The sequence below is a fragment of the Tetrao urogallus genome, assembly GCF_951394365.1.
Source record: "Tetrao urogallus genome assembly, chromosome: 4".
In the NCBI taxonomy this organism is placed as follows: domain Eukaryota; kingdom Metazoa; phylum Chordata; class Aves; order Galliformes; family Phasianidae; genus Tetrao; species Tetrao urogallus.
The window spans coordinates 2,615,600-2,638,857 of NC_136817.1; the positions used below are offsets into that span (position 1 = coordinate 2,615,600).

Here is a 23,258-nt window from a genome sequence, read left to right on the forward strand (position 1 = left end):
ATATTCTTCAAACTGTAATTTAATGTCTTGGCCATAGATCTTGCCCTTTTTGTTTGTCAGGCACTTGATCTCCTTGCACTTTTGAGGGAAAAAGTCATTAAATACTTCAAATGCAATTGTGCAAAGAGCCTTGACGTTACATTTACCACGAAGCGCGGTCCCAAACCTGTCCCTTATTTTCAGTTATGTGCCCAATAATTTCTTGTTCCTCTTGATGCCCCTTGCTAGTTGCACCTCACTTAATCCCCTTGGCTATGCAGATTTTGGGCCTCATGCCTGATGTATACTTTTGAAATCATCTTCAGCAATCTGATTTCGTTTCCTTTTCTAGTATAGTCCAGTTTTATATGAGAGAGTAACAAAATTAATTTGTTATTCCTCTGCCTTTCTTCCCCCCCACAGTTGCGTAGCTTACACTTTAACTCTAAATACTTCATCTCTGAAGAGTTGCCGGATTTTTTTCAGCTTTTCTTTTTTTTTTATTTCAAATCATTATCCCAGGAGAGTCCACCTACAAAACCTCTGATTTATGAAGTCTGCTTTTTTGAAGCTTGCTATTTTTATTCTGTACTGCACCAGCTTTCCAAGCCCTAGCTTCCTTGCAGCTGTATTTTCTCCAAACATGTCAAAAGTTTCAGAGATTTGTTATTGTTAAATTACTTACAGATGCTGTAAAGGAGCAATCGCAGTCGTACATGTGATCAACACGCAGGGAACAAAGTCTGCCTAAAGGTGGTAGCTTCTTTGTCAAAGCATTTTGTGTTATTTGTTATTTCATTCCATGAGGAAATGAACAGAAGAAACCTGACCTCAAATGCAAAACTGCATGTCGCTGCAGCATAGTTGTGACATGAAAAATACGCGTGCTGTCCCATGGCTAAAACCATATGAACGGAGCTAAATGGGAATCTTATGCCAAAAGAAACACAAAATTCACTTAAAGTAAAACAAACAAAAAAAATCATTTAAAAAAAACTAACAAGTAGTGCGTCCCATGTGATGACTTTTTTGGGGATAGGGAGCAATGGAGATGAGGAAAGAGGGCTGGAGAAGAATGATGAAGGGAGAAAGTGATTGAAAAATGGTTGAAGTAGTGAGTGAGGGAAGGAGGAAGAAATAAATGAATGGATGAAGAGATGGAGAAGTGGGTGAAGAGGAAAAGGGGAGGACAAATGGAGGATGGTTGGAGGGCTGTGGAACCCTTCCAGCAGGACCACTAATCTAACTGCTGCTCCTTCTCTTTCCCCAGCCCCGTCCAGCTCATCCAAACACCCACAGAGGCTGTGTGCCACCATCCCAAACCCTGTCCCCAACCCCAATATCATCCCAAAACAATTCCTCACCAATGCCACCTGCTAAGCCCTGGGTGTGGGCCATGGCTGCACCTTTGACCACCTCCAGCATGATTTCTCAGGCTTCTGCCTCTACATTTTGACTGAACACTGCTTCAGAAACAAGAGCCCTAGATTCTTCTGTGTCCTCATCCAGGGCAGCCCTGGCAGCGTCATTGGTGCCAAAGTCCATGTCTTCCACATGGTGAAGGAGCTGGAGCCTGGGCAGGTGCTGGTGAGTAGCCCTTGGGATGAATAAGGGAAGAGGGGCAGTGCTGAGTAAAGATATCAAATGGTCTTCAGAAGGGTGGTAGGTGGAACATGGAGCCCATGGAGTGCCCCAAGAACTCAGGAACACAGGGAGAGAACCCAACATTCCAAGGGGGACACAGAATTCTGCGTGGGATCCTGGCACCCAAAAAGGGACTGAGGGCTTGTTTGTTTGTTTGTTTGTTAATATTTTGTAAGAAAAGCTTCCCTCGTTGTGTTAGAACAATGTTCTGAAGTTTGATATTTGTCTCTACATTCCTTCATCAGCTGGGACGTTGATGCCGCTGCACATATCTCCTGTTTGGTCATTGTGGTTTGTGTAAAAGATTGGTGAGATGTGCAATCTCTGCATGAAATTTCATTCAAGTGTTTTCCTTTATTTGCCCCTAGGAAGCAATGGCTTGGAAATGGCGGTGTCAGCCAGGAGCCCGCACAACAAACTGAAGTCTCATCATGTGGATCTGTTGAAAACCGCCGTGATGACAAAGGAACGTTTGGGTCGTTTCTGTGCTGACTGTCACACAGCCTTGTGGAGCAGGTAGGGACATGGCATGGCAGAGAAAAGGGATTTCTCTTGCAGTGGAAAAGATGCCCAAGGAACGTTCACGTCCCACGTGCTGGTGTGTAACCCCCCCTTGCCCGTGCCCCACGTGCTTCTGAATGGGCAGCACAGCTTTTGGTTCACTCAGTCACCTGTGGCACAGCAGATCAGGCTTTCTGCAGGCGTGGGAAATCATCCCATCACTTTGTGCCTTACAAGGAAAACAAAAACTTCCTCTTGTTAGAGTCCGACTTCCAACCCTTATCGCCTACAGTGAAGAAGATGCCGTTTTTCTTGTATCCTTCAATTCCAAGTGCGAATTTTCCAAAAGGCACAAGAATTCAAATTTGAACTCCAGCAAGGAATTTCAGTGTCTATTTCTGATTGTGGCAATTATTCAGTTCAGAGGTCCCACTTAATCTAAGGTGCCTGTTTTAATTCAGACAAAGGCTGCATTTGCAGCTGACTCCCCAAGACTGCAGTAGGAGGTGGTGACACAGCCTTGGGCTTCCGTGTTTGTGCTAATCCCACGTTTCCTTTCTCTGCCTTGTAGGGCAGCTCGTGCTGGAAGTGGCCAGGATCGCACTAGGGATGAAGGTTGGCATGGGAGCAGCTGCTGATGGGAGCAGGAAGTCCAGGCTGATGCACTCTGAGGCATCTCTTGGTACAGTACCAGAGGTGGCAGTAATGATGTCGGGGCACAGCTGCAGAAGAACGTGAGGAGCTCCCCAGCAGGAAGCCACAAAACCTGCAGAAAGCTGCAGGAGAGCCAGAGCGTGCGCGGGAGCCCAGGAGGAAATGCAGCCCAGGAGTTTGAGCGGCGCCTGGCAGTGGAGTGCTGCAGCCCACGGCCAGAGCTATTCTGCCTTTGCCGGGCCGGCTTCCCAAGCAGGACGTGTGTGTCTGTGTAAAAACCAGAGGGCTGGCTCATCCAAATGCTTGCTGATTGTTTGGAAGATCAAATCCTTCAGGCCTCCAAGCTGGAGGCAGCCCAAAGGCAACATCTCCTGGGTGCAATCGTGCAGAGCCTGAGTGAGAGGGTGACCCGAGATGGCTGCACAAGAGTCACCTTAATTTCTCTGTTATCTTACTTCCAATAACCCCACTGGGTGACCCTTGTGTCGGTCTGTTAGAATTTGGATCTCGGAGGTGTGCGCTTCCTTTGCTTAGAATGAAAGCGCAGGAGTGATGCGGAACCGTGCTGAGGTCACAGTCGTTGCTGGGGTGGCAGGGCTTGGCCCTCCGTGGCGAGCAGAGCTGGTGCTCTAGTGAGCGAGTGGCACACAGAGACTGAGCTCTGAGCGTTTTGTGGAAGGGATCATCCTTGAGAGCCCGTCAGAAGCACCGCTTTGGCGAGTGTGTGACCTGGGCACAGCCTGGACTGACCTGGACCAAGAGGTGAGCTGGGCTTGGTGCTGCGTGGTGGCTGGAAGGAGTCTCAGCAGCAAAGCTGGGCTGGGGAGGAGCTGCCAGCTCAAACGAGGCCCTTCCCAATGGCTGTTTCCAGGGGAAATTGATTCTCTGAGAGATTCAGTCACCCGTTTGGGTGAGGATGACGAATTGCCATCACTCCCCTGTGTAACGCTACAGTGCAGTGGAAAGTGCAGCGGTAACAACAGGGTGGCAAAGTCCTAGGCTGCAGCAAGGGAGGATTTGCCCAAGTGCAGCAGCTGTGGACACAGAAAGGAAGGAAAAAAGCTGCTGAGCCTTGGAAGGCCTCAGGTAGCAGGGATCTCCAGTCAGACACCCTTGCCTCCACTGCCAACCCTTCAGTGATGTCTGGGAAGAGTTTGTGTGCACCTGAGCTGCCCTGCCTTCCCACCAGGTGCTCAATCACTGCCTCAAGCTGTGGCTGCCCGTTGCCACACAGCTTTCCCACTACAAAACTGCTGCTGGGCCCCAGCCTTCATCTCAGACAGGTCAAAGGAAGAAGAGCACAGACTTGATGCAGTGCAACTTGTGCTTTAATGCCCCACGGAGCGCTGGCTGTGCCGTATCCAGCACATTTTTACCAAAACCCCACTGAAGTCACAGTGGAGAGCCGGGTGCTCAGCTGGGGACATGCACTGTCCGGTGGCATCACAGGCACGGTGACATCACAAGCACTGTGCTTCCACCAGTGGCTGCCACCAGTGAGTGCCACAGCCGTGAGCGCTGCGCAGCAGTGTGGACACGCTGCGTAAGCTCTCGTCCCGGCTGGCAGTGAGAGTGGTGGAGGCTGACGGGTGCTGCCCGCTGTCGCTGACGGTGCTGCTCAGCCATTGGGCTGGTGGAGAGCTGGAAGGGAGAGGGACTGCGGCTGTGCCTGGTAAGCCAGAACTGTAGGTTTGTGAAACGTGTGAGTCGTGCCAGTGCATCCATTGCAGCTGCAGCAGGAGGAGAAGATGAAGGGGGTCATTTTTATGTCAGGAACGCAAAATGCGTGCTGCTAGGTGTATAACTGGTGGTGAGATGGAGGACAGTGCTTGGTGGGAGAAGTCGTGGCAGTTAGACACAAGTTGGATCTCGACTTGGCAGAGTTCTTGCAACCAGCTGCTTCTGAGACTCCTCGAAAGTCAGCATAAAAGAAGAAAGCTGGGAAAATGCTTATTCCTCATGGATCTTCCCTTGTTGACTCTTTCCTTAGGGTTCCAATCTGAAAGGTGACCTTGGGTCCAAGCAGTCCCAGAGCGCAGCCGCCTCTTCCCAAGAGCGGGGAATTCCTTTGGAGAGGGACTTGCTCCAAGAAGTTCCCCATGCCTCGGAAAGGAGTCGACTGCCACTTCTATTTCAACTCTGTCTGCTTTAAGGTATGGTTGGGTGTCTTTTGCCTGGATTTTCTTCCTTTCCTCGCTTTGAAGAGGAAGGGGGTGGAGCAGGGGGAGACCTGCTGGCGATGCGTTGCCTTCATCAGCGGTGGGATTGCACGCTCGCTGCTACCAACCTGGGCCGACAGCACGGACGTGTTTCTTATTTTCCTTCTGCTTGCAGGGAGACAGCTGTCCATTCCGCCACTGCGAAGCAGCTCTGGGGAGTGAAGAGGTCTGCAAGCTGTGGATGCAGGGTCGCTGTTCCAGCAGCGACTGCAGGCTGAGACACACGAAAATTGATGTGAGTGTTTGCCTAAAGATGAGCTCTCCACTTCTCTCTGGCATGACATGCAGCACTGCATCTCTCTGCAAACCTCCTCTGCCTGTTTCCATGACCCTTCCTTTCTTTCTCTCTTCAGAAGAAGCGCAGTGAGATTCCCTGCTATTGGGAGAATCAGCCGGGAGGCTGTCAGAAGGCCCACTGCCCTTTCCTTCACTTGAAGGAACGCAGTGGGAATGGACCGACTGTACCACCAAGTGACGGTGAGTTCCTGATGGCATGAAGCAGGAAAGACTTAATGATGAATATTACTTCTGAGCGGGTACAGGATGTGAGGTAACATTCATTGGGGAGTGCAAGGAAGAGTGGTGATAAGTGAAATATTGGTTTGTGTTTTGGCTGTCAGAATAGGGGTGGGTGTTTTCTGGAGAGGGGTAAATGCATTGCAGGTCTGTGCTGACTGCAGAAATGGCACAACGTTTGAGCAGGGGAAAGGCAAACGCCAGAAACTATGCTTGAATACTGGAAGCTTGTGGCTTGGTGTGCTGAAACCTTCCTCCAAAGAGATGCTCTTCAATTATTTCTTGTCTCCTTTCTGCCAGAAGCTGACACGAGCCTTCCTCTGAACAGCGGCCCTGCGGAAAGTCTGGAGAGCCAGACAGAGGTTGAGAAGGCAGCAGAGAGAGGTACAGACACTGAACAGGCATCTGGGTTTGAGGCGCTGCCTTTCTACTCCCATGTTCTGATTGTTCTCTCCTGGACTGTTCTCTGCAGGTCACATCCCACCTTCCTCCCATGGCCCGGCTGCGCAAAAGCGCAAGCGATGTGAGGAGAAGGCCAAAGCAAGCGAGTTGCCTCTCAAGAAGAGAGTCAAGGGTGAGCACCAGGAGCTTGTTGCAGTGCCTCAGCACAGTCATGCTGCCACTCAGCATTGTTGTGTGTCAGAGTTTTCCTTGCCCTGGACTATTGCTGAGTGCAGCTGGTGGGTTTCTTTGTTCCTTTCGATGGGCTGTTGGTAGAGATGGCTGTGTGCAAAACATTGCTGAGAATCCTGGACGTGGCAATGTAATTCCGCTGGCCAAACGTATTTAGCTTTGTTGTGGGTTGGGTTGTGGGAAGGATAGGAGAACGGGGATTTCTCTTGAGGCACAGCAAGACCTTATCAGCAACCTCTTCCTTTTACTGCAGCTGGACGCAAGGTGTTCCTCAGGTCTGTTGATTGGAAATCCACCTTCCCCAGGAAGCAGACACTGAAGCGGAAGGCAGCGGACATGGAACCATCTGCTGCTGAGGACACCGATGAGCCCCCAGCCAGAAAACTGCCTATGGTAAGAGCAGCAGCAACAGCAGCAGTGCATACGGAAGGTTTACACTGCACTTGAAGTCCGGGTAGACATTTCAAGTGTTCTGCAGGTCTGCTGTTTCCTTTGAAGGCAGCAGATGTCTCACAGGGTACTTGTGGAAGACCTCTATTTTGGGTAGACGTAGAGCAAGGATTACGTAAGACTGTGATTCTACAATTCTCAGATTGCTCTGTGGTGTGAAGGATTTTGTCCACGAATGCTGCGCTGTTAAAAGCACCCCAGGTCATTGTAACCTTCAAGAGAACGCTTTCTTCAGGAGCCCCGTGCTTCTGTATTTGGGTTCAGGCTCAGCAGTGCCCAGGGGAGGGAGGAGCAGCCCTCAAAGATCATCCAGTGTTCCAGCTGTCCTGCTGTGGCCAGGGCTGCCAGCCACGAGATCTGACAGCCTGAAACCCATCCAGCCTGGCCTTGAATGCCTGCAGGGATGGGGCATCCACAGCTTCTCTGGGAAAAGAAGCTACTTAGGAAGCTTTGAGCCGTGCTTCATACACACTGTCTTGTTTCTTCCTAGGCCATCGTTCCAGCCCTGCCTGGGGACAGCCTGGTGACCATTGCTGCAGTTGAAACACCTCCCTGCACAGAGGCAGGGAAAGCGCTCGTCTGTGAGGATGATGAGATCGAGAAGTTGATGATGGAAATCATTGGAGATGAGTTAGGAGACATTGACATGGACAGTGAGAAGGATACGGACGAGCTCCTTCAGGGACTGTCTGACATCACTGACAGTGTAACACCGTAGTCTGGTTGTGTATTTTAAAACAAACAACAACCAAAAACAATTAAAACCAACCCTATTCCTTTTCAACCAACCTTGTTCCTTTTCTTTCTTATACTGTGGGGACACTTTTCCTGAAACTGTGCAATGAGTCTGAAAGCAAACTGGTCAAAATCAGCAGCGCCTGCATTCTGTTCTCCTGATTTCCCTGCTGCTCAGAGTTCAGGGGCTCTCATTCTCTCCTTGTGGTTTTCTACGTGGTACAGAATTATGACTGGAATATTTGTAACTGGAGGACAGTATGAAACATGATCTTCAGCCTTCTCCCCCTTGGAAGAGAACAATGTTGATAAGCCAGAGCTATGCCATTACTTCCTACCTCCTGACAAGGCCCTTGCCCAAAGTGCTGGGACACAGATTTCTGGACACAACAGGAGAAATTGCTGGCTGTGAGCACAGATAGCCCCTCTAAGGATGGCTGGACTTCCCAGTAGGGAACAACTGGGGATTCTGCTCTCACCGTGCCAGAGTTTGTCCTGGGCACCTTCACAATTACTTCCTAAAGTAAAGAAGAATTCCTGTTACCTGCTTGAAAGACATCGGTCTCAGCAGGTGCTCCGTGTCTCCAGTACTGCAGGATTCACAGGTCAGTGATGGTTGAGTTTTACTCTGTTGCACATGGGGGCAATACTCTAAAGTCAGTGGCTGGAAGAAGGGATAAAAACAAATGTGCTTTTCCTTCGATGGTTTCATGAAGAAACACATCACTCTTGTAGGGAAAAGCTATTTCAGGGGGAATTAGTGATAGTAAGTGCTGCTCATGCCAGCCCTGGCTCAGGAGAGTCCATAAGGCACAACCTTTTCCTCAGCATTTTTGTTAGCACAAATATTAAAAGTGCTGAGGGCATGAGATGACACACGAAATCCTTGACTCGAAACAGGGACACGGACAGCCCTCGTGCTGAATGCCTTCTGCTCAGGAAGTTGGATTTATACTCAACATTGTTTGTATTTAATTAATTATACTAAAACCATTTCAGCACGCAGTCATCGATTCATCTTTTGTAATAAAGAAATAGAAAGGCTGTGTGAGCTGATAAATACAGATCTGGAAGAAGGCAGCTCTACTGCAAGGGCATTGAAATGATGCCTGAGTAAAGCAGATATAGACCAGAAAGATAGTAATTATTTCTTAGAGCTGAGTCCACAAGTTTCTGATTATTTGTTTACCTTTTGGGGGCAATTATAAGATCGATAAAGAAAGATAACTGTTAATTTATGTTTTCTCATAAGTCTGAAGATAAAAGATGAATAGAAATGTAGGTAGTAAAAAAAAATGTACACTGATCAAAACCTGTAGAAAAATACCATTTATTTTAAGCACTTTATAAAGGCTAAAGCTAGAAAGGGTGCTAGATTACTGAAATCATATAGCTTGTATGTGAGCAAAATGCTGTATTACGTCTTCTGGGTCACTGCAGATGTGGCCTGTAATGTTTAAGTGAAAGCACCTGAAAGTTTTATTTCACTCTGCTTCAACAGCATACAGAAAGTAGGCATTCATCTGCCTGAGCACACCAAAGACTTAATTTCAGAGCACACCTATGCACCAAAATAGTGTCAGCATCCGTACAAAGCATAATGATGGCTCCTGCTGCTTTCTTTAACATAAGCATGTGTCAGCACTGACCAGTACCGATCGTATTGCTTCCTTCCATGCCACAGACCAACATTTAAAGCTTTTAAGCAGGATGCAGAAGATTCAGTTCAGTTCTCTCATATCATAGAGGAGCGTACAAAGGATCAAGGGGAAGATACTGAACTGTTTCCCTTATTGGAGGTACGTTTTGGGACCAAAAATAATCCCGAACTGAGGCAGAAAGGAGAGCACGAGTTGCAACATGCCATTGCAATGCTAGTGGTTGCCTAGGGTTTTCTAGGGTTTTTGTCTCTACTGTGAAGACTTTTTTTCTTGAATTAACATGGAAATCAGCCTCAGATTAAAAAGAAAAAAAAAAAAAAGGAAAAAAGAACCCTTAAATGTAATATTTAGTTATCGTCCTATTCATAAAAACTATAATTTATATTCTTAATAGCGTCAGAACGTTGGAGATAATTGGAATAAAGTATCACCAAGGGGAAAACAGTATGTCGTGTTAGTCATCCAAATAGGTGGAGAAAATAGCATATAGTTTTGCTTTAATTGCTGGTTATGTAAAACTATCAGTCTTTCTAGCCTAGCAGTTTCAGGTCTATTTAAATATAAAATCTGAAAACAAATAAGAAAGAATTAGAGATCATAACGTCCTGTGGTTTAACCCTTCATTCTGCATGATTGCTTTGAAAGTATTTTCTCCACTTGTATCATGAACAGTGCTTTTGAATTGTATGATTAAATCGAAATCAATTCCTCATGTTGGCTCAAACTGCTCTTAGAAATAATGATTTTTTTCATGAGCAACTTGGGGGAAAGAGAAGTTCACCTAAATAAATTAAATAAATCTCTGCTAATGTCAACTCCTTCACCACAGGCAATCAGAGTAACAGCTGTTTCGACAACCAACATCTCCTCTAGCTCTAACAAGCAATTTTCATTTTATGCTTCTCAAAGACAGCAGTATTAGACATAGATAAATGCTGTACTTCCTTAGCCAATTGAATCAAATGTGGTTGTATGCAAAAGTACAAATCTAAACGCAAGCCCAAACAATGAATTTAGAGCCACAGTGTATTTAGGTCCTGAATATTTACTAACAGTAGCAAAATGATATTTTATTGGTCACCTGCAATTACATAGCAATGACCTTGGGATTTCTGAATTTCACAGCTCTCCCTCTGCCCTTTCAGTTCTGTTTTCTGGAGGCTGTTCCAGAAACACAAAATCAGGACTGTAATTTAAGCTGTTACATAGAAGCTGTGGGATTAGAACCAGACCTCCTTTACAAAAGGCTGGTTCATTTTACAGAATTTTATTCATAATAATCCAGAAGCAAACTGTGGATATGGATTCTTACAGATAATTTCTCATTTCAGTGGCTCCTTCTTTAACATGGGCTCCACATACCTCCATGGGTGAATAGTCTTGACTCTTTATGTTTGCATAGGGTTAAATGGAAGTGACGCAGATGGCATTTTCAATTGTTCATAGCAACATGTTTTGGTTTTTCCCTTTTGCTTAGAAGAAATATGCATAATCATAAATTTAGTGGTAGTTGGATATTGACTTCAGCTGAATCTTAGTGCATATAGAAGCTACTGACATTTAGACAGTTGATGGGAGTTGAACAGGGTTTTTCACAGTGGCCTTCAAAAGCAGTGCCTTCCTTATGTTTGCTTTACATGGACCCAAATATTCCCTCCATGATCTCTACCTTGCTAGGATTGGCCATCCTGGTACCACACGAGTATTTCTCTCCAACTTTGAAATTGGCTTTGACAGTTCTCTAACACAGAGTCCTCATAGTTGAGTTATCGAAGCCTTTGTTTTTGCCTTCTCCGTGGTTTATATACTCCATGTTTTTAGAGTTCACTCTCTCAAAGCATGGCTTAACTGGTACCATCTCATGTTAGAACATCACTTGTGAATGTTCTATGAATCTCACATCTTCCAATATTGTTTATTCAGCTCTTTGCATTTGAGAAATTTGTCTTCAGCTAAAACCTGAAGGATTGCATCACAGCTGGGAAGTGATCTCCTTTAGCATCAGGAAGAGGCAAGGGCAGGGACCAGAAAGCTCTGGAAACAGCGCCTAGGGAAAATAAGAGGTGCAAGAAGAATCCTGTTCATTGGGAGGATAGATTAACTGACTGAGTAATGATGTTTTTGTCTAAGTAGCTTCTTCCCCTTTGTTGTCCTGGACCAATCTTACTCTCTGCTGACCTTCTCCTGTGGCACTACAGCCAAATTTTGTACGATTACTTTAGCTTAAAATAAGCATGGCAGAACTGGTATCTGCCAGTTTCTGTTCTGAGACATCTATTGAACATATATACCTGCTGGAGAAAAAAAAAAATAATCTCTGTTATCCTGTAATAAACCCCTCCAAGAGTAAACATCAAGTTCAGATCATTTCTCCAACAGAGGAAGGTCTCTTCCCTTCCTCCAGAAACAAATGCCTGTAATCCCAGCTCAGCTGCAGCTGTGCTGATAAGAGGTGTGGAGGGAGAAATGAGAATTCAGAAGGTAGTGCTGCAGAGGTCCTTCTCTGGTTAGCCTGGACTGTTAGGCCCAGTGCCCTAAGTTCTTTGGATTTTGGAAGGTAAGTCCTATTAAATCTCTGCAGCTGTGCAACAGGGAACATGTTGTCTTATGAAAAGATAATGTTCTCTTACAATACTGATCGAGCCACAAGTGTCTGAGATAAATAAAAGCACTGAGTACAGCTTGTGGTTTGGGAAGATGTAGATGGGGTACTCTCTGCTTATGCCACTTGCATACTCTTGCACTTTTCCTAGGGAGTGCTTTAGCTTACCTCTCTCCAAATTTAGGGAAGTGTTACATGAAGAATGTATCCTCCAAAGATAACAGTCACTTGTAAAACATAAACGTCTTATTCTCAATCACAATATCTGCAAAGCATGCTGATGGGGGCTTTAAAAGCAGTGTAATTACAATTTAGCCAATTAAGCTCATTTGCATAATTAAATGATTGGGATTGTAGGATTGACATGCATAATGAATTTACATTTTAAATGCTGTGTTCTGAAGTTTTGCCTGTATATTAACTGTTCATTTTGCTGTAATACAGAACCTAAGGGCTGTCCATCAAATAGCTGAGAAAGCAGAAGGTTCCCTTTCTTCCTATACACGAGCCATACATTCTCTGTGACTGGATGGCCCCGTTGCTTTCAGCATTTCACTGGGGAAGTGAAGCAGTTGACAACAGGTGACAGTATTTTAATCTAAAGATTTCCTTTGCTTAATGAGCAGCTCTTAGGGTTATGAAATCACCATTGGCATAGTTATTGTCTCGTCAGTCCTTAATTTAGTATGCAACACAACATCTCTTAATTAAAGCAAGCAAAATTCCCACATTAGAAAAGAGGAAAAATAACTCTTAGGTAGGTCTGTACTACTTAGTACCTGGAGTAGTGTAGTAGCAGGTAGAGTTTATATGCATTTACCTCCTCCCCATAGATTAAAACATAGCAGTATCCACCTTTTATCCACCAATTGCTTCCACCTGTACTGGTGAATCTGCTTGACGCTTATCAGCTGTAATGTATGTATGCCACACTCAGAGTTTGAGATAAAATATTTGTTAACCTCCAAGGGCGAAGCTGCAGCCTGTGGATAAGCATACCTTATTCTCCAAGCTGAAAATAAATTCTACTTTATTTCCACAGTAGCGATGATTCACAGGTTGGTATTTTTTTTAATTGTGATATTTACAAAGGTTATACACAGATATGATTCGTTTACTTGTATGAGGTTCCTTCTATACAGCATCAAATGTGAACTGCAGAAAATACCACTACAAAGTGGTAATTTTTTTTCAAGAAATGCTTATCTGAAAGAGCTTCCAAGTTAGGATTATTTTATTCTGGCTCCTGTGTACTTAATTAGATTTCTGGTGCTCACATGAGGTGACAATTCTCAGTAAAATAATAATTGTGCTTATTTGGATTTAGTTCATGAATATTTTCTGATAGTTTGTGGCACAGCGTTAGTTGAGTGTTTGGGTCTTTTTTCTCCATTTATCTGACAAATAGCAGAGTTTCAAGGCTCTGAAATTTTAGACCAACACTGTATACCTGTCAAGACAAAGTCAAACTGCTAGCCTGTATAAGTAGGCAGAAAATGTTAAATAGTACCTTTTGTTTTGGAGTGCTTTCAGTTTAAGATGAGGTAAAGGAAACATCATAACCCATACTGTGGGTTTCTCTGATGCTCTTGGAGTTTAATTACAGAATTAAGTAGTAATGTAAGCACATGATGACCATCTTACTGAAGCTGAATGTCTTCTTTAGCAGTAATATGTTATTCTAATATGTTATTTCCTTACTCTGAAAGGAATTAACATGTAAAGACTATTGTTTTCTTGAAAACAGAACTCTAGAACACCAGTATTTATAACTTTTTATGCTTTAGACGTAAGAACAGTTCTTCCTTCCTGCCTTTCCAGTGCACAAAAATGTGTGAATGTTTTGCAGTAAGGCAAGGCTGAACCGTTTTTTAAAAGCCAATAATGTCCTATTTAATGTTCTGATAATGAGCTTCCTTTTGATTCTTTCGCTCTGTATTTCAAAGCATTCTTGCTTTTGTCTAACTGTAGCTCCTTGGTTTGAATATAATTACACTGAGGGAACGGGTGCCTCTCTTACGGTTCTCTCCTAAAGACCAGGAAGTTCTGTTGCTTTATGTATTCTTATTAAGAATGTAGATGAAGTTTAGAAAAGGGAAGATCTCAGTGGATTTTCCATAGAGCTAGCAACAGAATTAACTCTAATGAGTGTACTTGCTAAAGGCCTTTGAAAAAAGGAAAGCATTAGCTGGCAGTGACAATTCCCGCTGGGGAAGAGCTTCAGAAAATGTGTGGGTGGTATGTCTTGCATTTTGTGATATATGTATATATTTTTTTTCCGTGTTTACTTTGAGCTAGAGAATCTTGAAGCTCTTGTAGCAGAGCAGGCTGTTTCTGAAGAAACAGCTCTCTCGTTTTGTTGCGTTATTATGTGAAAGTATCCTATTCCCAAAGCACGTAAATTCCAATCTCAAATGGAGGTGACTAGATGAGAAGGCCGAAGAGGAAGCTGTGCTGAAGAGCTTCTCTGGAAGTTTTCTCTAGAACCTATCTCATCCTGCAGTAAAGCTGTAGAGCTTTTATTTTATTTTTTCCCAAGCATGTTTATTGAAAGTGTATTTGTCATTCTTCGTGCTCAGATTCTTCCTCTAATTTTCACACCTTGGAAGCCCATTTTGCATAGTTCAGACATTAGCCATAGGCTGTCTAAGTGTCAAGCTTTGAAAGGTTGTCTGTGGCTTTATTTGAAATGCTTCAAAAGTAGTTTTCACTGTATAAAATAAATGTTTTATAGTTCCCTAACCCATTTTTATTCAGGCACTGCCTCATACTAGCATTGGCATAGCGGATGCCAACAGATTTTTGGGGGGCTTCCGTAAGCAAGAACCTTTTGGTTTACCCCCTATATTTCATCGTCTTTTTAGGTTAGAAACAAGATGACTGACAGCTTGTAATATCTATTTTGCAGACAACTTTGCCATAGCAACAGTGCAGGCTATGGTTGCCTATGGTGTAGATTTTTCCCAGTCTCTAAATATGCCTTTTCATGCAGGTGTTCATGCATGTGTACACTTCCTTAGTCTGAGATGCTTTCTTCCCAACAACCCAGCTGTGGCTGGTGCCATGTTACCAGCATGGCCTGAGCCATCCTCACAAACTCTTAGAAACACCGAGATTTTTTTGAAACAAAATGAATATTCAGAATATCTTTCAGGACAGATAAAATTTAAGTCCTCCCCTTGAGTTCATCTCAGCGTAGTGACTCTTTCTGAAATACATCTTACTGGTGACCATTAGCCTTCACAAGGTTGGAAAAGATTTTAAAAACCACATGTGTGTGTATGTGGTTGAGTTAAGGTGATACCTGCTGGATCTACTGGAAGCTGCCAAGCCAAGGGGCAGAGGGGAACTTTCAAAGCACTTAAATAAGGAGAGGATCTGAAAAAAAACTTACTTCCATATAGCATATAATTCTGATCGTCTCTCTTTGTTCTCTCAGATTAGTTCTTTCAGCTATGGCCGCGATGTGTAAAAATAGTGACGTGCTGTTATTGGAAATAAATTACATTGTGCATTTTTCTGCATTTCAGAGAGGGGCCGGATGGGTAGAAGGGGCTGTGTTTACATGTTTCACTTCCCCTTACTCGAGAAGCCACCAGCTTTTATCTAAACCGTACAAAATATTTAGTTTCAGACAGAGTTGCCTTAATAAAATTGTACTTTTCAGGCTTCTTGCAGTATTGCAACTTTAAAAAAGGAAAAAAAAAAAAAAAAAAAAAACCAGCAAAATCTGGACTATTGATGACAATGATGACAGTTCTCTGGATCTGGCTGTGTTTTGTGCAGCAGCAGCTCTCCCCAGGGTGGACCTGTGTCCATGCACAGAGCCCAGCCTTCTCCTGCCACTGAGCAGAGCAACCCTGGTGTGTGCGGCAGAGCTGAGGAGCTGGCATGTCCCCCTGAAACTTTCTCCCCTATCTCTGCTGTAGGGTGTGTTCGTGTGCCAAGGAGGGGGAGAGAGAGACCCAGTGCAAAGGAGAGCAAGCAAGGAAGCCAAGGGAGAGAAAGGAGTTTGTTTCATGCACTGCTGAAGGCTGTCAGAGGCAGAGCGCAGCAGCAGCTCACTGGTGGGGTGCAATTTAAGGGACAACGCTTATTGACTTTATTCACTGAATTTCTGAAGGACAGATATGACATCTGATTGGTGTGTCTGTATATTCTTGCTTATTGGAACAAAGGGTAAGTACATCTGTCTCCTTTTCTTTGAGCATTGCAAAGCATAGAGCTAATAAACTTAAGTAGCAGATTTTGAACTACAGTATCTCAGTGCTATTTTATGCTTCGTGATGGCAATTATTCTTTTATGGAACCTGAGTGTAATACAGTCTCTCAATGTTAGTAGCTACACTCTGAGGTCAACTGATTTTTTTTTTTTTGTTTAATGCTTTGAGAGTTGTTAATACTAATTATGAGCCAGAATGCAAATAAAAGGAATGGTTTAAGCTGCAAGCAGGCTTGCTGTAAATATTTCATGAAGGTACCTGTAGAACCAACTCCTTTTACCTGCCTTGAAATCCACATTTTAGACTTTGTGCAGTAGTTTGCCACAATACTGCACAGTGCTATTGGAACTGATTGTTCCTAAAAAGTAGATCGTGCTCGGGTAGCAGAAATCATGCCGCCTGATTCAGCATGTGGTGTTCAAGTAGCAGGAAAGGTGAAGGTTGAATTAAATTCAAGTTTCCCCTCAGATGCAAAACACTTCAGTAAGGTGGGAGTTTCACCTTTAGTAACGTTTCCCTCATTCCAGCTGAGTACCATATGTGTAGGTGCTGCTTTTACTCAGGTTAAGCTGCCCCTGTGCAGCTGCTGACACAGATCTGCACATGGGATTGTTGTAATGGCTATCATTTCCTTTGATTCTGTTTTTTTTAATGTTAAACACTTCTTGTTGTTGCAGTAGTAAACGTGAAAGTAATGCTTCAGTAATTTTGTAGGGTAGTGAATAGTGTAAGGCTGAATTCTTTTGTATGGAACAACAGCTGGCTCTCTGCTGCTTTTAAATTAAGCCTGTTTCAGTTTTCCTGTGCATACTAAGCCACGTAACAAAGGATATATAAGGGACGTTGCTCTCATTAAGAGTAGGAAATACAGCCCTGTTTATTGTCGTATTTATGGTAGCAAAGCTCAGTTAACTGTGGGAAAACTCTAAGTGGTTCTATAGTGTTTTGGAGGAATACATGATATGAGTGCTGCAAGCGTGGGGGGGGAAGAAACCAGCAATGTTAATTTATTAGGAATTAAGCAGGCTGTGGTAATGAGATCTTAACAAGCCTGTGAGAAAAGTATGGCTTCATATGTGTCTGCATTCTCCATGAGCAGCCCTCCTATATTTAAAGATAGTACTTCAAGTTATGCAGAATATAAACTGCAGAATTTCAAACAAATTAAGCCTTTCACATTCTTGTTGCTATAGCAAAGCAGGAAAACGTTGAGACATTCATACAAGACGTGCAAATTATTGTTGGTATCATTTCTGTTGCCTTACATTCACCTCCGCTGGAGAATTTATAAAATGTAATGAAATATTTTAAAGCATTTTGCAAAATGGGATTGCAGATGGGGTCTGTGAATGACTACAGGCCTTCCAATGCCGTGCTTTTGACAGCCATTCCATTCTTAGGTACTCATTGTCTCCTCATCCCTGGCATAATACAGCCATAGGAGAAAATCACATGGCTTATCTAGATGTGATAGATGAGCAGCGCGGCTGCAGATCAGATTCTGCAATGCCTCCACCCTCTGCAACCTGTTAGGGCTCTGTTTTGCACTCTTCTCATTTAGTGCCACTTCTGAACTCACTCAGGGTGCAGTCTGTGGCTCCATTGCCTTCCAGAGCTTTGGCCAGCAGTCTGCATTGTAACCTCACTCACACACTTCTTCCGCATGATGGATTCAAATCCTGCTCCAGTCTCTAGCTGATTTTAAAGCACACTCTTCTGAAGGAATTACAGTTGTGTTTGGAATTTGAATTTGTTTGTTACGGGCTGCTAGAAGTTAGGGAATGTATTTATTCATTTTCTTAATTTCCACAACTCACAGATGCTCCTAAAAGAGTTAAAGGAGAAACAGGAATCCCTCAAAAGTTCCTCTTGCCTGATCCACCCATATCCATTCCATTATTTTAACATTCGCTAGCTACAGTTGCACCTAAATAATTTCAACTGCCAATTCACCTTATTCCAAGTTCTTCATGAACTCTTTTTATGTGAAAACTTTTCATTTTTTTCATTCTTCATAAAAAGAACTAAGAAAAAAAACACCAGTAAACAACTGGTGGAAATGTAGCTTTTTATATACCAGTAAATCTTGGCAACTGCCTGACTGCAGTATAATCTCATGCAAGCTATTTTATACCGTGTGGAGGATTTTCTTTGAAAACATCTGTACTATGATCTTCGAGTGTAAAAGTATCAATGGTAATACGATGACCCTGAAGGGTCGGGTTCTGGAGCTGACAGCATCCCGTGGGTACTTAGGATGAATGTCTGCCCGAGTGCTTGCTCGCCTACTGACCCTCAGAGGCTGCTTAGGCACATGGTTGGCCTTGCACTGCGTGCTGCTGCATTTTCCCTGTTGTTAAAGCCATCAGCTGTAATGATCATAGTGCTGGTGTTTGTCTCTAGAGTCACTTTGACTTACCACCTGGGGACAAATGCTGCTTCAACCTCCTAAACTTGCCATTTCACAGACAGACCTTCTCACAATCCATTTATCAACTAAGAAAAGCTGAAGTACATTAGTGTCTAAAACTACTCAAAGTGGGATCGCTTACTGTCTTAAACCTGTGTCTGTCTGTACAATCTGTGCCCCTACCTGAAGTCTTCCAATCCTATTTCTTCTCATCCCTATAACTCCCTCTCTTCTTTACATCCTTTTTCTTTTCCCCTTCCTTTCCTTAGCCTCGTTTCAAAATGACAAGGGAAGCTTTCTTAAGGCCATCTGAAACTTGTTAGCCCATCTTGCTCTTCCTGCACATGATGGCTGTTTTCAAGGCCAAGATCTCTTGTAACAAATGCTTTCTGTCAAATGTGGGACAGAGACCAACCCAAATCATCTGCAGAAGTGTATACTTATGATAATGCAGGATAGTGCTCTTGGTTACGTTTTATGTAACATATTTTGAGATTGCTTCCAGATTTATAAACGGGAAAGTGAAATTGCTCAACCACTGCATGAGCTCTTATCACTCTGCAATAAGAATTTTTGGTTAATTTCTCTTTGCTTTCACTTGTGCACCTTATGTATCAATATGTGCAACAAAATGCAAGATCCTTACAGCAAATCAGGGATGAAGGCTAGATTTCCTGAGAAAGGCTTCCTTTACTTTCAGTTAGTGATGGTGACAAGTTTATGCACTGACCAAGTAAAGCTCTGAAAGTCAGGGCGTTATCGTCTGCACAGGCTGTCTGCATCCACCTTTGGGCAAGGCTGCTTCTGCTCCTTTGGTAATAAAGCTCAGGGCTTCCTGATTTGCAAACCTATCTTAACTCTTATAGCAACTCCACCAGGCTTTAGCTGCTTGCTCTGACATGTAATGTGCCATATGGACTTCATTTCTTTTCCACCTTGAATTAAAAGACACTTGTGTAAAGCTGCCAAAAGCACTGGAACTTTCCAGAAGAAGAGGAATTGACAATTCACACGTTGAATGATTCTGGAAATCTTATATTAATCAAACACTTCTTACTTGGAATCAGATGCTTTAAATTTGTTGACAAAGAGAATAATCTTGCACCAAAGTGTAGTTTCAGCTTTCTATAAAAAACTTAGATAACTGACGTGCCTGCTATAAAGATTTCTGCAACTAATCAATAGAAATTTCAATATTCTGTGCTTCCTGAGTGAAGTCCAAATTTGAATGTAGTAATTTTCCATGCAAAGCAAATTGCCGGTGCACCATCAGCACAGTAGGAGGGAGGATACCAAATCCTTTTATGCCCACAGGTATTTTCTCTGATGCTTTGTAATCGCTTGGAATCTAAATTTTTTTTTTAATATTTCTTTTCTTTGGTGCTTAAAGGAGAAAATGCCATTTCTTAAAAGAATAAGAGCATCTGCAAAGTTTCTCTGCAAAATCCCTGTGTTGGAGAGACAGTGCTCTTATGAGCTGCCATGCTAGACCAGAAGAGCTTATTCAAGCTTAGTTATACTTATGTACAACTCATGTGAAAAATTTATTAAAAATTACCTGTTTCCAACAGACTTTCCTCAACCCTAGAGACCAACGTGGAGTACATCAGAACTGTCACCAGTGATCTCAGAGAGGGTTTCTTGGTAACGCTGTATCCCCTATTCTTTGAAGCCATCAAATCAGGCATCACCACTTCAAACAACATTTTGGGGTTATGAGAAGCTGAGGTTGTGTGTGGAAAGCAGAAAGTTGAAAATGTATTGGAAAGGACTGAGCAAGTAGAGATTAAAAAGAGGAGGTGGGACAAGAGAGAAGAGACTTAGAAAAGGAAATGGAAATCAGAAAAGCTGTAAATCTGAGAAGGCAGAAACTGACAAAAAGGCTGTGTAAAAGGGAGCTGGCAGGGAATAATGAATTAAAGGATGAGGAACTCAGAGAGGAAACCAGACTGCCTGGGGAGTAAGCTGAGAGAATGGTGATCCCATGCTGCCAGGAGGAGATGAGTGGAGGGGAAGTAGGTAGTGGTGCCAGGCAAGAGGAGGTGGAAGTGGGATAAGCAGTTGTGGCCAAGTGGAGGAAAAAAAGAATCTGTGCTTGCTGAGGTGAGCTGTCTTTTACGAAGCTGGAAAGGAAGCTCAAGATCTCTCACTGCAAAATGTCTCCACCTCCTGCGTAACATCTCTGATCAGGGGCTGGTAATTAAAGCTTTCAGGTCTGGAGAGCTAAAGGTTGTGAACTGGTGACGTGACAGGGTGTCATCTTATGAAATGTGGAAGGAAAATTGATTTCCTCTTTAAGAGTCCAGGATGTTATCTGTATCGAACAGCATTATCAATTTTGCAAATGCTGTTTGCATCATCTTGGTACTTATGTTTACTTCATCTTACGTACCCATAGTACATTTTCTTCACACTGTAACTTCCTGAGAATTTGTTCTTTGTGGACTGCATTTGTAGAATGAGTCAGAAATGAGTGCAGTCAATTATGTTGTCTGTGTGAGTGCTTATTAATTTGTGGCAGAAGATAAATTATGATTGAGGCTGAGGATTACCAAATGATGTTCCTGGGATGAAGGCGACTGAACTCTGCTTTGGAAAACTGATTTCTCTTCCTGCATCTTGCTCCACAGGGATTCTCTAAATGGCTTCATAAATACATAATAATTATATGTTGGGTGTTCAAGTTGTCAGCTTGATAATCCTGATGCAGTGGTGAATATTTCACATCATTTCAGTGAAATGTGTGAAAGCTGTGCTTTAAGTAATCTAGGAAGCTGATTCTAAAAATTGAAATTAGGAGAAACATTTACTATGTTGCGTCAAGCTCTCTGTCTGAATAAAAATTCCTTATTCTAAACCGTAATCTCAAGTCTATGGGGACTTGAAAAAAGAAAGTCTGATTATTGTAGATAATATTCTCTAATTATTGTAGATTTAATACTGTAACTTAAAAGTGGGTAGATAGCAGACTAAGCAGCAGGATGCCAGTAATCTGTTGGAAGGGTCATCAAAGTGAAGGGAAAGCATCCACAGCATTATGTGGATGTGCATTTGCAGAAATATATGAAATTTAAATGTATGTGACAGCATTGCAAAGTACACTAATAACTGATGTTTGCACTTGGTTCCTGTCGTAGGGGAGGAAAAAAAATATGAGGCACAGCTTTGAAAGTGTGCTATAAGCCAAGCCAGCAAGACAATGTGTGATAAGAAGAAGTGGCTTTGTATATTCTAAGAAGTAAGACAAAAGTAATGTTCATTACCCATTGTGCTTGTCCCTCAGTGCTTGTGCACTTGGCCTGTACGACACGTCAGTACAGATACAAGGAAGCATGGCTCCTTAGGAAAAGCATGGATCTGGAAGAGGCTCCTCAGCAATCAGCTGTGGCCTGGTGGGGGAAACTGGCCCTGGGATACAGACTTGTTCCTCCATAGCCCACACTGGGGCAGGAAGTGGCCAGGCAGTGAGGAGGGAGAGCCCTCTGATACTGTGGATGAGTGCATGTCAAACTGAGTAGAGCTTATCCAGAGAGGGCACTGAGTCACCCAGCCCTCTATATCACAGGCCCCTGCCTTTCCCCCTGTGTGTCCAATAGCAATCCTGAAGGCTTTGCTCAGTCAGAGTGTTTCTTTCTGAAGTAGTAGATGTGGCCCAGCCGAGATCAAGTACAACTACAGCATGGCCATCAAAGGGGCAGAGGCCATCAGACAGCTAAGGGTGGAACCATCAGAGAAGGACACCGCCTCTTCCTCCTTCGTTCTGCAGAGGAAACTCTGAAATTCACTTGATCTGGGTGAAGAGTCTTTCTCTGACTAGATGTGGTTGTCAACGCAGTGCTGAACGTGGGAGTGGGAGAAAATGCACAATGCTTAGAAAGTGAGGGTTTTGTTGAGTTGGTGTTGTTAGGTTTGGTTTGGTTTTGTTTTTTTCTTGCATTTGTTTTGGGCTAGCAAATCCATGAATAATTTCAGGTTCACCATTCTGAAATTACAGTTTAATAGGAAGCTTTGGAATAGTTGAGTTAGACCAGCACCACTTTAGAATCAGCTTCTGAGAACGTAACTGCATGAAGACCTGGCCACAACACAGAGCTAAGGTTTGTGCTGTATGCCAGGGGGTAGGAAAAAATGAATTTATATCAGTGAGACTAAAGCCCATGTGATTGTGGGTAAAATGTTTTGGATAGACTGACTAGTGTTGCAGATGACAAAGATGATGGCGTTTTTAAATGTTGGTTTGAGAATGCCCATCTACCATGGGAGTAAACTTACCTATATTGTGTTCTAGTCTCCAATTCCATGCTATGCCACTTAAAATAACTCTTGTCCGGTTTCACCTAGGAACTATAGACACTGTTTTCTTGTATTCAGATAATGTGGCAAGCCTCTTGTCGCTTGGTATTTTCTTCAGTTTTCAAAGCCCATTATATAAGAACGTTAGTTTCAAAGTGTTTCTCAACTCGTTCCTTTCAAATTCCTCTTGCACCTGGTTTGAAAATAGCATGAAATGTTGCTTTATCTCTCGTACACGTTTTCAGCATCATGGAGAAAGAACAAAGCTGCTTCCTTCTTTCCAAATTTATGTCAGAAATGAATATTGGGCAGTTTGGCTTTTCTACGCTCCTAAGGCTTATGTGTAAGTTATGTGAGGTTTTTTTTTCCTGATATATTTTAGAAAAAACTGTTATTTTTTACTAAGTGCTTATGGTTTCTCTAGCAATCATATCTAGACTTTTTATCTTTGTTATACATACGAAGGTTTTCTTTGTTTATTTTAAATCTTTTATTTACGTACTCACCACTGCTTTCATATCATTTTCTAGTCAGGTAGGTTTCTTGCCCAGAGAAATAGCTCTGAAATATGCAGAACTTAAGAGAGATTTTCAAGTATTGCCCGGTGAGACAGGTTTTGATTTTACTAATCAGTCATGTCAACAGCTGTTTTAAGTGCTAGAATGTGATCTCCTAAATTAAAAATACACTATTCTTGATACAGCTTTTATATTCAATATATAAAACTAAAATATGGAC

General features: G+C 43.1%; 1 protein-coding gene across 1 annotated transcript in view; it reads left to right on the plus strand.

Annotated features, from left to right (window-relative positions):
• Positions 1 to 15,724: 15,724 nt before the first annotated feature.
• The window catches only part of RXFP1 (relaxin family peptide receptor 1), a gene marked incomplete at both ends in the record, with an annotated part of 45,307 nt that continues 37,773 nt past the window's right edge, over positions 15,725 to 23,258 (plus strand). Inside the window, one exon of the mRNA XM_079534208.1 lies at positions 15,725 to 15,773. Within this exon, the coding sequence (XP_079390334.1) occupies positions 15,725 to 15,773 (49 nt within the window). The remainder of the gene's footprint in view (positions 15,774 to 23,258) is intronic.